This window comes from Temnothorax americanus, unplaced genomic scaffold (assembly GCF_048541705.1).
Source record: "Temnothorax americanus isolate GAGA-0224 unplaced genomic scaffold, ASM4854170v1 Scaffold3, whole genome shotgun sequence".
NCBI lineage: Eukaryota > Metazoa > Arthropoda > Insecta > Hymenoptera > Formicidae > Temnothorax > Temnothorax americanus.
The window spans coordinates 6,427,153-6,439,151 of record NW_027509442.1 but is presented as its reverse complement, the minus strand read 5'-3'; the positions used below and the strand labels follow the sequence as shown (position 1 = coordinate 6,439,151).

Sequence of the window (11,999 nt, the reverse complement as noted above, 5' to 3'; positions counted from 1 at the left end):
ATAAAGTTAGAAATTTTTCAGAAAACGATACTAATAATGAATGGTAGGAGCCATAGATCAAAATAAATGGAATTTTGTAATATAGAATATGCTTCGAAATAAATACAGTTGTAACATTATTCTCTATATTTCTAAAATGCCCATGAATCGGGCATCCAGAAATGGTTGACAAGAGAAAAGAATATCTATCAATGTACATTACACTTTATCGATATATTTATACTTGCTTACTCGGGCAATGACTATGATCTAAGTGAGAGCAGTTACTTTTCCTTCGAAGCAGGTTCAGCAGTTGATGACGAAGCGTCCCGGAAATTAGGAAACTGCTCCCACGGGGCAGCTAATTCAAATTTACGGAATTCCTGAGTCAATTCTAATGGTTCAATCACTATTCTTTTATATTCGTCGTCGTAGCGCACCTGAAATATGAAAATCATTGATTATTAGGACAACATAGTAAACATAAAAACACGAAATATTTTGTAATTAATTTTAGACACTCGAAGACATTATTGTTCTTTCAAGATTTTAACAGCCGCAATTTTGGTAGGACAGAAATGATCGTAAGCAGATTCTTTAACGTGCAAATAATTTCGTTAACGAGTTGACTTGATGCTATATTAAAATTAATAACGTACAAATTTTTACTGAACAAACTACCTCAACGTATCCGCTGAGTGGAAAATCTTTCCTTAGTGGATGCCCTTCAAAGCCATAGTCTGTAAGGATCCTACGAAGATCGGGATGATTCAAGAAAAATACACCGAACATATCCCATATCTCTCGCTCGTACCAATCAGCAGCTTTGAAAACGCTGTAGATGGAGTCAACCGGCGTCAACTCGTCGGTGTACGTTTTAATTCTGATACGCGAATTGTATCGCAACGACAGTAGATTGTAAACGAGCTGTAATGATAAATATGACAGCATAATATTCCATTTTTTTTGTGTGTGTGTGAAATCTCATAGTCTACATTACATTTGTATAAAACATCCGTACATTTCTGTGGATAGAACAAAATTTACCTCAAATCTGTACTGTCTACTGGGCACATCTACGGCGGTAATGTCTGACAGATTAACGAACTGTGTATTATGATGATCCTTTAAAAATGTAAACGTAGGTATGATGCCGTCAGGGACAATTAACAATTCCAGCTCGTCGCCAGCAGCCAGCTGTACTTGTTGTACGTATTTGGGCAGACAATCGTTGATGTAACGGCCAAAGTGTATCAGACGATCAACGTCAACGTGACTGGGTTTCCGTACCGTGGCTGCAAAAACATTTGTATTAGATAATATGATTTTATCAAATACTTTGCATACACACACATATATATATATATACAGGACATTAAGTCACAAATAAATAAGTTGTACGTACGACGAGTCTCGGTTTTCTCGGTTTTCTCGTCGGTAGTCGTGGTGTTGTACCTTACCGTTGACGGAGAAGCGACAGCATAACCTGTCAAACAAACGCATATACGTTATTACATAATTCGATGGAAACGTTGCCGCGGCGATCGACATTTCCTTACATTTCGGCGTAGCGGCTGGTAAACTTCGCGACAGTCTCCAACAGTTTCTTAATATCGACGTCATTTTCCTAAAGAATATATATTTTAAATGCGCTTTACAAACACAGAGTTAGCGGAACATATCCCGCAACTTTGAACTTTGGCGACCAGCGACCATCTGCAACTTGCAACTTGACCGACAATACCGACATTTACAATTTTTTACATTCAATATAGGTATCCAACGGTGATACTGTGGCCATCTAACGTTCATCACCTGATAACAGTTTACTTCAGAGGGTAATCAAACTCCGATTAATTTAATCGGTGATTATCTCGTCAAAACTTGTTAATTTGTTGTGAATCCGATTGACTTAATACTTAATCAGTAATTAACTTATCAACTTTGCTACCATTTTGTTAACGTGGATAGAATTATTTAAAACAAAGATTAGATAAAAAAAAACACGAACAGATTGTACATATAAAAATTTTGTTATAAGCAATTTTACTGATTGAATTAAATTAATCGGAGCTTAGTCTCTCGACAGTTAAAATAAAGCTGATAGCTTATAAACATGCGTCTAATAACTATTTTGCGTCAAACTACATTTTAGCTCTTTTTAATATTTTTATAGTCTTTGTTCTAATGTTTTCTTGTATATTTTTAATAGGAATCATTTATAAGAATCATATCATTCAGTAATATCAATTTGGATTAAACTTTATTCTTGTTAGTCGAGATTTTAGTAACACAATAGAAAATGTATAAAAGGCACACACATTTTGAACTTATAATCACTTATAATTAATGAATGTGTACAACACGCTTAATAATACTAACTTTTTAACTATTACTATACTACACAGTTACCACATTGTAATTATTACTACTGTTGCTGCACTACAGTTACTACGTAGAACAAATTAATTCATATAAAAGTCATATTTTTTATTAACCTCACATTTTAATCTTACAAGCAAAAAATTATTTACGTAATCGACCTGAACTCCTTGTCGGAGTTTCCAGCACCAATTTATTTTTAGTTCGTTTCGGAGACGGTGAAGGGGTGCTAAATACCAACTTTACACGTTCTCTTCTTTTGCCTACAAGAAAACAAAATAAATGTGTGTTGTTCATTATTCTATCGCTTATGTTATTTTGCAAATATCAAATGTTCACTTATCACTATCTTAGATCAGCTCACACAGAGTGTTTATGAAAATTATGTATATTCGCAAAAAACAATTCAGAAACCGAGGACTACGAACTTGGTTGTAATATTATAATAAACATATATAGTAGTTTTGAGAATGTTTGATATTTTTGCTATTAATTTATTATATATGATTCAAAAATTATATATATATATATATATTATTACTTGATATTTATTTATTTCATATATATACATGTACACACACACACACACACACACACACAATATATACAAGTGTAACAAATAAGTCATGTGTGTCTATACACATATACATATAATATGTATATGACTTATTAATATTATATTTCTTTTCTGCTTTCTAGAATGTGTAATTGGATAATTTTATACTGTAACGTTGTAAAAAAAAATTAAATTACATAAGTAAATAAAATTTAGATTCAAAACTTGAAAGACAGTTTTCGTAGTTGGTTCTTACTGTTTTTAGCAAATAAAAATTTCTCTTTGTATATATGTATATATGAGTATTTATATAAATATGAAATTGTCGATCACCAAAAATATCGGCTGTAAATACTGAAAGTTTAATAGTTCTGCCAATATTTAGAATTAAGAGAGATTAAAGAAACAAATACCGCGTTTTGAAGTACCTGGAGTACCTGCTCCACTGACATCGGTATTATTTCCATTTTTCGTAGATGATTTTGCGTGAGAATTCTTTTCATTATCGGTTAACTTTTCTTTTCTATTTTCTACTGTAAAATTGTAAAATTATTTTATTTGTTTAACTGTACATTATAAATAAACAAAGTTGCAAACACACACGCACACATACATACATGAAGCTAATGAGCCTAATGAGGATTTTCACATGCCCGGTAAAACAAATTGTGACTGCTCATTAACTTAACCAGTATTGGTAAACGTTGCTTTATCAGAAAAAAGGGATCATTGATAGAAATGAATAATCTTAAACTGATTAAATTAAAAAAAAACAAACACGATTTTGGAAATTGTTGCCGAAGTTACCATCTTGAGATGTAATGGAGTTTTGAGTTAGGATACGAGTGAAATTTAATTTGTTTCATAACGCGACGAATTGAAGTGCGGCTAATTCCACTATCCATTGCCAATTGACGTGTACTTATTCGCAGATCTACGTTAATTGTGCAGCCAAAATCATCGTTTGTCACATTACGCCGTCTGTTTCGATCGTTTCGATGTTGTTTACTGTTGCTTACGCAAACTACCGGTATTCCGAAGTCGCTGTTCCAATCGTGAAAATTCCACGTGGGATTTTCGTACATGGTAACGTTCGGCGAACACTTCGGCAGCTTTCCGATAATTTATGTCGCATTCAGCTAATACGAACAACATATTGACACTTTCGTCAAAATCTGCCATCGCGAACATCTATAACTCTACTTTAACTAATCCGAAAATTTGCTCATAACCTCCTACACGAAACGAGTCCTGTCGCGAGGCGGCACATCGTCTGTTCCAGTCTGTTCGTTTTCGATGAACTTCCCGAACAGAATGTACAGTCGTTCACGGAAAGGTTGCAACACTTTTTTGTCTCACTTTAACTTACTGCACTAGTGTGCACCAGTTCAGGAAGTTCTTCGAAAAAGAACAGGTGGGAGAACACGTCGCAGTTGTGTCTGCTGAACGCGCCCAATTTTTGTTCGTAAACAAACAAAGATTATATATATAAAGTAGGTAGAAGAAATAAAGTAAATTTATCGTATCTTCTAACTTGTCTGTGTGAGACTTGTTTTTTCTGTTGTAACTCGTTAACTATAATGTAATAAGAAAAAATATTTCGGACAAATGTTATGTCAGGCTTGATAAGAGCTATTCGAATATGTTTAAGGGTTTATATTCTATCCCATTTTAAAAAATAAGGAACCCTAACATTTTTTTTTAATTCATCAAATTGTCAGCCGTCCTATCTCAATTATTTAATGCAAAAAAATTTATTTATTGCATTTATTTAATGCAAAATATAATATAACTTGAATTTAGCCGATATATTTCTAGCCGAGAAACCAGCTTGTAATACTTCACACATGGGACATTCTATATATAATTGCATCATGCATGAGGTTGCATAAAAATGCTTTCAACAATTATAGTTCTAGAGCGAAAATATAATGCACGTAATAATTTTTTCATATCATGCGGTTTTTCTGGAAATACCAGGGTGCACACTTATAATTATTGTACGAGCATTCATTGAGGAGCTCAATTTTATGATTTATGATTATCTCTATTGTGTATAATTATACGATGTAATATTGTACGTTTAATTATGCACACAATGTACGAAAAAACATTAATGAGAGATTGATTCGAACTTACATTTTACAACGGGTACGTTATCTGCCTCTTCCTTAGAGTCGTCTTCCTCAGAGCTATCTTCGTCTTCGTCGCTCGTGCTCTTACGTCTGCTTCGACGGACATTTCTCTTGTTCCTTCGCGCAATAGACGGTGGTGGCATTAGATGCCTATCTATCTCGTTATCTTCTTTGGTCTCTAAAAGTTCCTGTATCTTCTCTTCCAATTCTATACAAACAGCCTTCGCATCCGCTTTTTTCTTTGTCTGTTCGATTATATTTTGTAACGCTGTTAATACTGGTTTATAATGAATTTTTTCCTTCAATAGTGGTAAACTTTCGATGAGACGTTGTATACCTTTAAGAACGATAAAATAAGATTATTTTTTAAATTCATTATCTTATTAAACATAAAGTATTTTACTTACTCTTTCCGCTGAATTGCAAGAGCGAAAGGCAGTAGGAAAGATCACGCCACTGCCTCTCTGTGGCGGCCAACTTAAATCTAGCGCAAATCTTATCGATTATGGTATCGATTTGCTTCTCTTTCTGCATTAAACCGAGAATGTATCTGCAAATTGTAACAACGTTTATGTAGCATTCATATTTCCTGCTGCTGAACATAGTTAATAGCATTAGCAATACCTACCTAATGGTTTCCTGGAAATCTTTCTCATCGAGATTTAACTGAGGATCCGCTAAACGCGATAATATATCAGGCACTATATTATATAGAGCGTTGCCTTTTTGAGCAAGCTGAACAAAGAATTCTTTCGTGTGCCGTCGTATCTGTTCGTCCTCATCGATGACGCAAAGAGCCAATTCCGAAACCTGTCCCTTCACGCGTATCATTTCCCTCATTATCAGACTCGACAACATACGAACGCACGTCCTACGCACGTTCACATCTCTATCTCGAAGTCTATAAAGATAAATATTAAATATTGTGACAATATATACCGTAATTTCCCCAACTTCTTTTTTGTAAGTTCTTTTTTTGTAAGAAATAAGACAAAATATTATGTGAACAAAAACTAGAAAAAAAATTTACAATTTTGAAGTTTTTTTAAAAGAAATATCATGAAATATAATTATCAATTAATGTAACTAGTATTTTGATTTTAAATGCTGAAAACTGACGTCAAAAGCCAATTTACCTGCCATAGATGTGTTTGGACCACGGTTCAACTTGATTGGGGAATCTAGTAGCGAGATCGCTTAATCCGATCAGCATATTCGATCGAATCCCGGGATATGGCGATCGCTCCAATATGGTGATTAAAAGTTGCAAAAATTGCTCGCAAAACTCGCAGCTCACCGTCATCATTTTGCTGAGCGCGAGTGAACCTGCGGCTTGCACATCCTCATTGTTATACTTGTCGGGATACTGGCATACATCCAATACCAGCGGACTATAAACAATTGCATATAATCAATTACACGCACTATTAATTTCCAATTCTCAATATATCCAAATACGTACACAAATTTCACGAGCAAGCCATTCCCAGTAACAATTTCGTGTTCCAGTGCGCCGCTCACGAACTCCGCCTCGGCGTCGTCCATCGCACCTTCTAAGGCTTCTTCTCCGTTATCCTCAGCGTACGTCGAATTTTCTCGTCGCATGTTTGACGAGGTCGATGTATTCGACGATCTAGCTTTACCATCTGGCGTCGGAAGCGCGCTTCTCGGTAATCGTTTCTTTTTCTTACCCTGCATCTCTCGTAGCATATTCCTACGCTTCAGTTCCTTATAAATAGACACGTCCAGGTGAACTAACTGTTTGATGGCAACGTGTCCGACTATGTAAAGCAATTTGGAGAGTACAGTGCTCGACACATCTGACGCTTGATCCGTATCTTTATTCATTAACTGACCCTTCTCGGTGATGTCCAATAGCAATTCGTTTATCAACTTGTCGGGTTGATTCGCTAACTGTAATTAAAGTAAAACTCGGTATGATATCTCAAATGTATTTAATTAACGCGCGACAATCTCACTTACGTGATATATAGCATTAAGCGCATCCGTCGCGAAGGAAATATAAGCGTTCTCTTCCGTACTGGTAAAAAAATCTATTAATAATCTCATGATCTCTTTGAACAGATCATGATCGTTGGGATACCTGTATGAGAAAATGTGTTTTTAATTGACAATTTTACAAAAAGCTTTGAATTATTTTCACCGCTGTGAAGGCTTACCTTACAGGTGAGTTTTCGACATCTTTGTTACTTTGTTTTATTTTTAACAGCATTCTGCAAGCATCTCGTGCTAAAAGAAGATCGTCTTTCGCGCGCGGACCAAATCCTATCTTCATTAACACGTCCAGATTATCAGATGCTATGTTAGATTTCGCCTGAGCTATCATCGTTATTATCATTAACGCGGTTCTGCTATCAATTGGCGATGTGTCCGGATACTTCATGGAGAACTTTTCCCATAAGACCTACACATACAGCGTTCATTAGAATATATTCTCAATTTATTTTTAAAACAATCAAAATATTTATAATTTATCGTCGAACAAAATCAATATTAAATACATTTAGTAATGTGTGATAGTAAGTCCATCCCTATTCCATCTTAAATCTCGACCTTCACCTCATATATGCCTTGATTTAATGCAAAGTTAATTGGAGAGTTTGAAGAGTATGACTAAAGGAGAGTGTGAAGTATATATATATATATATATAAATGGGTTTTCCATTTCAAAAACCCATATTTCAACTATTTATTAAATATAAGGTAAATGCCTGGATAAATACCTATGTCCAGACACCTTTATCATTTTAGTCCTTAAATAAGTATAATGCGAATTAACGTTTGAATACTATAACTAAAATTTCAAAATACGAGAAAAATAATTTTATCTTTAATTTTTATTTGCGTCATACTTATTTAAGGTCTAAGGTCCAGACATAGGTACGTATCCACTAACTCTCCAGGCATCGGCACATTTCCCTAACTTACCTGCAGCAATTCACTGTTTAATTCTTTGTTCTCGTACCACGTCACAATCAACAAAGTCAAAGCCTGGCTCTGTCCAGGCTTCAATTCCTTCAGCAACTCAATCAGACGATTCGCACGGGCAACGGCTATTTGACGGGTCGATCGTTTGTCGTTGTTTGTATCGAGATAGATTTCCTTGTACACCACGGCCACGTTATTACGCACAGATTGATCGCGATGAAACACTTGAAACAGAGCCTCCCGCATGGAGTCGGCCGCTCCAGTTACTCCAAATTGGAAAGCAACTCCTAAAAACGTGCACGACTCGACGGCGTCTCCAGCCCATGTGGAGAACAGCAATTTTTCTGCCATCGGTATCGCCTTCTCCAACTCGGTCGCAAATTTCAGACAATTCTGCAGAAACACAATGTATTATAATAACAGCGAATAGTTGAAAAGAATCGCAACGCTTATTCGTATGCCACGTACTTTTAAGTAATTCATAACGCGTTTTCGCAATCTTATCTCCTCTCTCTTGTTGTCGTCTTGTGCCGATTTGCACGCGTCGTTCGCATTGTCGTCTCTATCTGTCGATTTAGTCTCTGATTCTATGAAAATCTTCAGCAAAAAGGCAAATAAACATTCCTCCTTCGCTGTAGCCGAAAGATTTTCCATCTCGGGAGCTCCCTCCAATTTCGTAAACGTCTTCCACAGGTATGTCACTGCTTCAGTGACTTTTCGGCTTAATAATAATTGTCTCACGTGTTCGAACGCATGATTTGGATCGATATTTTCATCTTGTTCCACATCTACGGAAAAATTAACGTGCGATCAATATCGTGATATATTTTGCAAACAAAATAATAAAGAAGCCAGCGAATAATTCATTGACAAGAAATCAAATAAATTCTATTTGCAATACGAACCATTTATATATTCTGCTTCATCATTCGTTAAAATCTTCTTTATCGCTGCTTTTATATCGTACTGTAAAACAGTCCAAAGTTCAAATCTTTCCTGGTGACCACGTTCACTAGCACTCACGATGTGAGCTTGCAACTCTTGCAATTTTGCCGTCTCCTTTTCCAGCGAATTTGAAAGTTCGACACGGTTTAACTGCAAAGATACACAAGCCAAAAATCAGTTTAGTCATGAAAAAAAGAAACGTTTAGCCTTTGAGTTTTACATACCTTGCCGGCAAAAGGATTACTTTGCAACAGAGTACGCAGCAATTGAAGAGCCTGCTTGCGGACATTCGCACTCCTATCTTCTAGTCGCAACGCGGTGCAAGCTAAAAGCTTGCCGTGTCTCGCTAATGGCACAGCGCCTTCGCGACACAAGTGCTGCCAAACCTGAAGCACTTTCGATCTCACATAAGCATTGCAATCCAACATGTGCTCTTCCAAATTGTCCAGACATTCGTCGCGTTGCTCCTTCTGTTCGTCCGTGAGATCTTCGCCGGTCAGTGCTTTTTGCACCACAGCACCCAAGATTCCAATCACACAATTTCTCATCGTATAGAACTGTTAAGAGAATTTCCAAAAAATTCGAATTAATTTCTAATTACTCAAGGTATCTGTAAGTTCTCCAAGTAAATGCAATTTTGTATTTTTTTGTACAAACAATTGTTCTACCAATAGCATAAAAATTATGACGAGAACATACCTCATTTGACAGGTAGTCTGTGATTTCGTCGAGGATGGGAATTATCAGATCGGGTTTTGAAATCGCGATATTTTCGAGGAAGATGGACGTGTTTCGACTATTTGTTTCCATAACTTCGCTCTGCCCGATCTCAGTCATCACCTCTTTTATCAAACCGTTGCAGCCGCATTCGGTGACCATATGTACCACGCCAGTCGCCATGGGTATCGCTAGCGCATCGTACAATTTCACCAACTGCAACATCGCAAATGTATTTTATAAAGTTTAAAAATAAGTACTGCAAATAAAATTTATTCAGACAAACATACCTGGACAATCCTCACAACACAAGTTATTCCATGATTGTATTTTTTAATGAAAGTTCCTAGGATCTGTTTGTGACAAAAAGTATGGCAGTTGAAAATTAATACAATAGAACTCGCATATGCAAATATATGCGAATGTAAACGACCATACCTCAAATATAGTTTGTCTCATATATTTTTGTTTGGCATCCTTACTCTGTTCTAATATCTTATAACATATCTGCGTCAAAGTCCTGCAGGCATTACAGTTATAAGAAATTACTTTAGAATTAACTTTGACTTAGTTAATTACCGCTGCATAACTTACATGACAAATGAATTGTCGACAATAGATGGTCTCCACATTTTATACAGTGGCAACTGTAGCCATCGATACAGAATTTCCAAAGCTTTCTGCCTAGACTGCTCCCATTTTTCTTCAATATCCGATTTCATACTCCTTTTACGCTGTAAAGGAACACTCGCATTTTTATCCATATAACTTTATAACATATGACAATATAGATAAGTTTCATACCTTTCCAATAATATTAATCTCGTTTGCATTCTTTACGTGGTCTTCTATATGACAGATGAACCACGAAAATAAATACGCCAACATATTGTTAATACACAGATACGTTTCCCTCTCCTCTTCCTCCGTAATATCCTTGCCATGGTCAAATATTTTTTCCAGGTCGTCCACAAGTATCGCCACAGCTGAAAGTCACACATTTACAAATTCATATAGAGTAAGTTTATCTATTTCAATCAATTATATGATTACATCTCTTTTTTGCCAGACGTTACATCACTATTTATAATATATAATTGAAATTATTCGCAAAGAATATATATTACCCTTGTGAATTCTAGTGAATGCACGTAGACATAAGTCGAGATCTACTTTATTGCCGTGAATAACAATGGAGAAAAATGAATCGTAATGATCCAGAATAAAATGCGCACCGTTCTCCTGTAATGCTGGTCGTGTAACTGCAATAGAAATAATATCTAATATAATATAATTACAAAATAGTATAATATAAGTTACGGTATGATTACGGCCACGATCAACGCGACGCTACAAATGCTTTGGAGCGTTCTTCTTCTTCTTGCTTTATTGAAAGAAAAGAGAAGAGGAATGCTTCGAAGCATTTGTAGCGTCACGTTGACTGTAGCCTATAATGAATATAATACATAATAATTGTAGAAGTAATATAATTATAAAACTGTTTCACTGACTATTATTCTAATCACTTATACGCATTAACGATATATATATCCATGAAATATATACACGATAACTTATTGATTGTAAACAATTTAAAATAAGATTTATCACCATCGATAGCGTGTGATATCGCCCGTAGAGGGAGAACCTCCTTAACGAAATACTGCCCGGCATGCGACGTTAAAAGATCGTCTTTCACCAGTGGAATCACAAAATTCTTCACCATTTTAGCCATTTTAACGCAGTTTTGAAGAATTATTTTCTCTCTCTTCCTTCTTTTCAATGAATATCCGACTGTATAAGGTTCGAGTTTAACCAAAACGTCAACATTCTGACCAACGGCGGACATAAAGACGCATTTTCAAATTCAGTACTGCCAACTAGCTAAAAATATTTGAACTCTTATCAATGCAGGCGCGTTCACAAATCAGACCGCTTGGTTAACAATCGAGAACGTGATTGGCTCTTATGCGGGGTCTACAATGGGAGTCGCAAGAATTGACCACGCACAGTCGATTATTCTCCCCAAATTCGATTGTGCGTGGTCAATTCTTGCGACTCCCATACTCCCATTGTAGACCCCGCATTACTTTTAGAACCAACGAATCAAAACGTAGAATTTTTATAAGACGACAATTGAAAGGCCATCGCACGGTCATAATCGTAGGGCCGTAAGAAAATAGACCGCGCACACTCGATTATTCTTCGAGCTCAAGGAGAATAAAGGCCATTGCGCGTAACGTAAGTCGTAATCGTAAGGCTGTAAGAAAATAGACCACTCACAGTCGATTATTCTCCTTGAGCTCGAAGAATAATCGAGTGTGCGTGATCTATTT

The 11,999-nt window shown here is 35.9% G+C and overlaps 2 protein-coding genes across 4 annotated transcripts; both read right to left on the bottom strand.

The window, feature by feature from the left end:
- Window positions 1-57: 57 nt before the first annotated feature.
- On the bottom strand, window positions 58-1,673 carry Nd-30 (NADH:ubiquinone oxidoreductase core subunit S3). The gene is made up of 5 exons (XM_077412067.1): window positions 1,539-1,673; window positions 1,385-1,465; window positions 1,027-1,274; window positions 661-906; window positions 58-419 (listed from the first exon to the last, which is right to left on the bottom strand). Exons 1-5 carry the CDS (start codon window positions 1,600-1,602, stop codon window positions 264-266), a joined length of 795 nt encoding a protein of 264 aa, XP_077268193.1. The 5' UTR covers window positions 1,603-1,673; the 3' UTR covers window positions 58-263.
- Window positions 1,674-2,225: 552 nt separating this feature from the next.
- On the bottom strand, window positions 2,226-11,676 carry Cap-d2 (CAP-D2 condensin subunit). Of its 3 annotated transcripts, none has more exons than XM_077412060.1 (20): window positions 11,275-11,676; window positions 10,791-10,925; window positions 10,468-10,649; window positions 10,258-10,397; window positions 10,102-10,183; window positions 9,954-10,016; window positions 9,646-9,879; window positions 9,171-9,503; window positions 8,907-9,096; window positions 8,470-8,789; window positions 8,002-8,394; window positions 7,233-7,477; window positions 7,036-7,156; window positions 6,515-6,966; window positions 6,189-6,443; window positions 5,681-5,953; window positions 5,460-5,602; window positions 5,057-5,389; window positions 3,346-3,450; window positions 2,226-2,624 (listed from the first exon to the last, which is right to left on the bottom strand). In XM_077412060.1, exons 1-20 carry the CDS (start codon window positions 11,510-11,512, stop codon window positions 2,506-2,508), a joined length of 4,356 nt encoding a protein of 1,451 aa, XP_077268186.1. In that variant the 5' UTR covers window positions 11,513-11,676; the 3' UTR covers window positions 2,226-2,505. The 3 variants fall into 3 exon arrangements, with proteins under 3 accessions (XP_077268186.1, XP_077268185.1, XP_077268187.1); XM_077412059.1 differs by having other exon boundaries at window positions 3,331-3,450; window positions 11,275-11,675; XM_077412061.1 differs by lacking the exon at window positions 3,346-3,450 and having other exon boundaries at window positions 11,275-11,674.
- Between the last annotated feature and the right edge of the window lie 323 nt (window positions 11,677-11,999).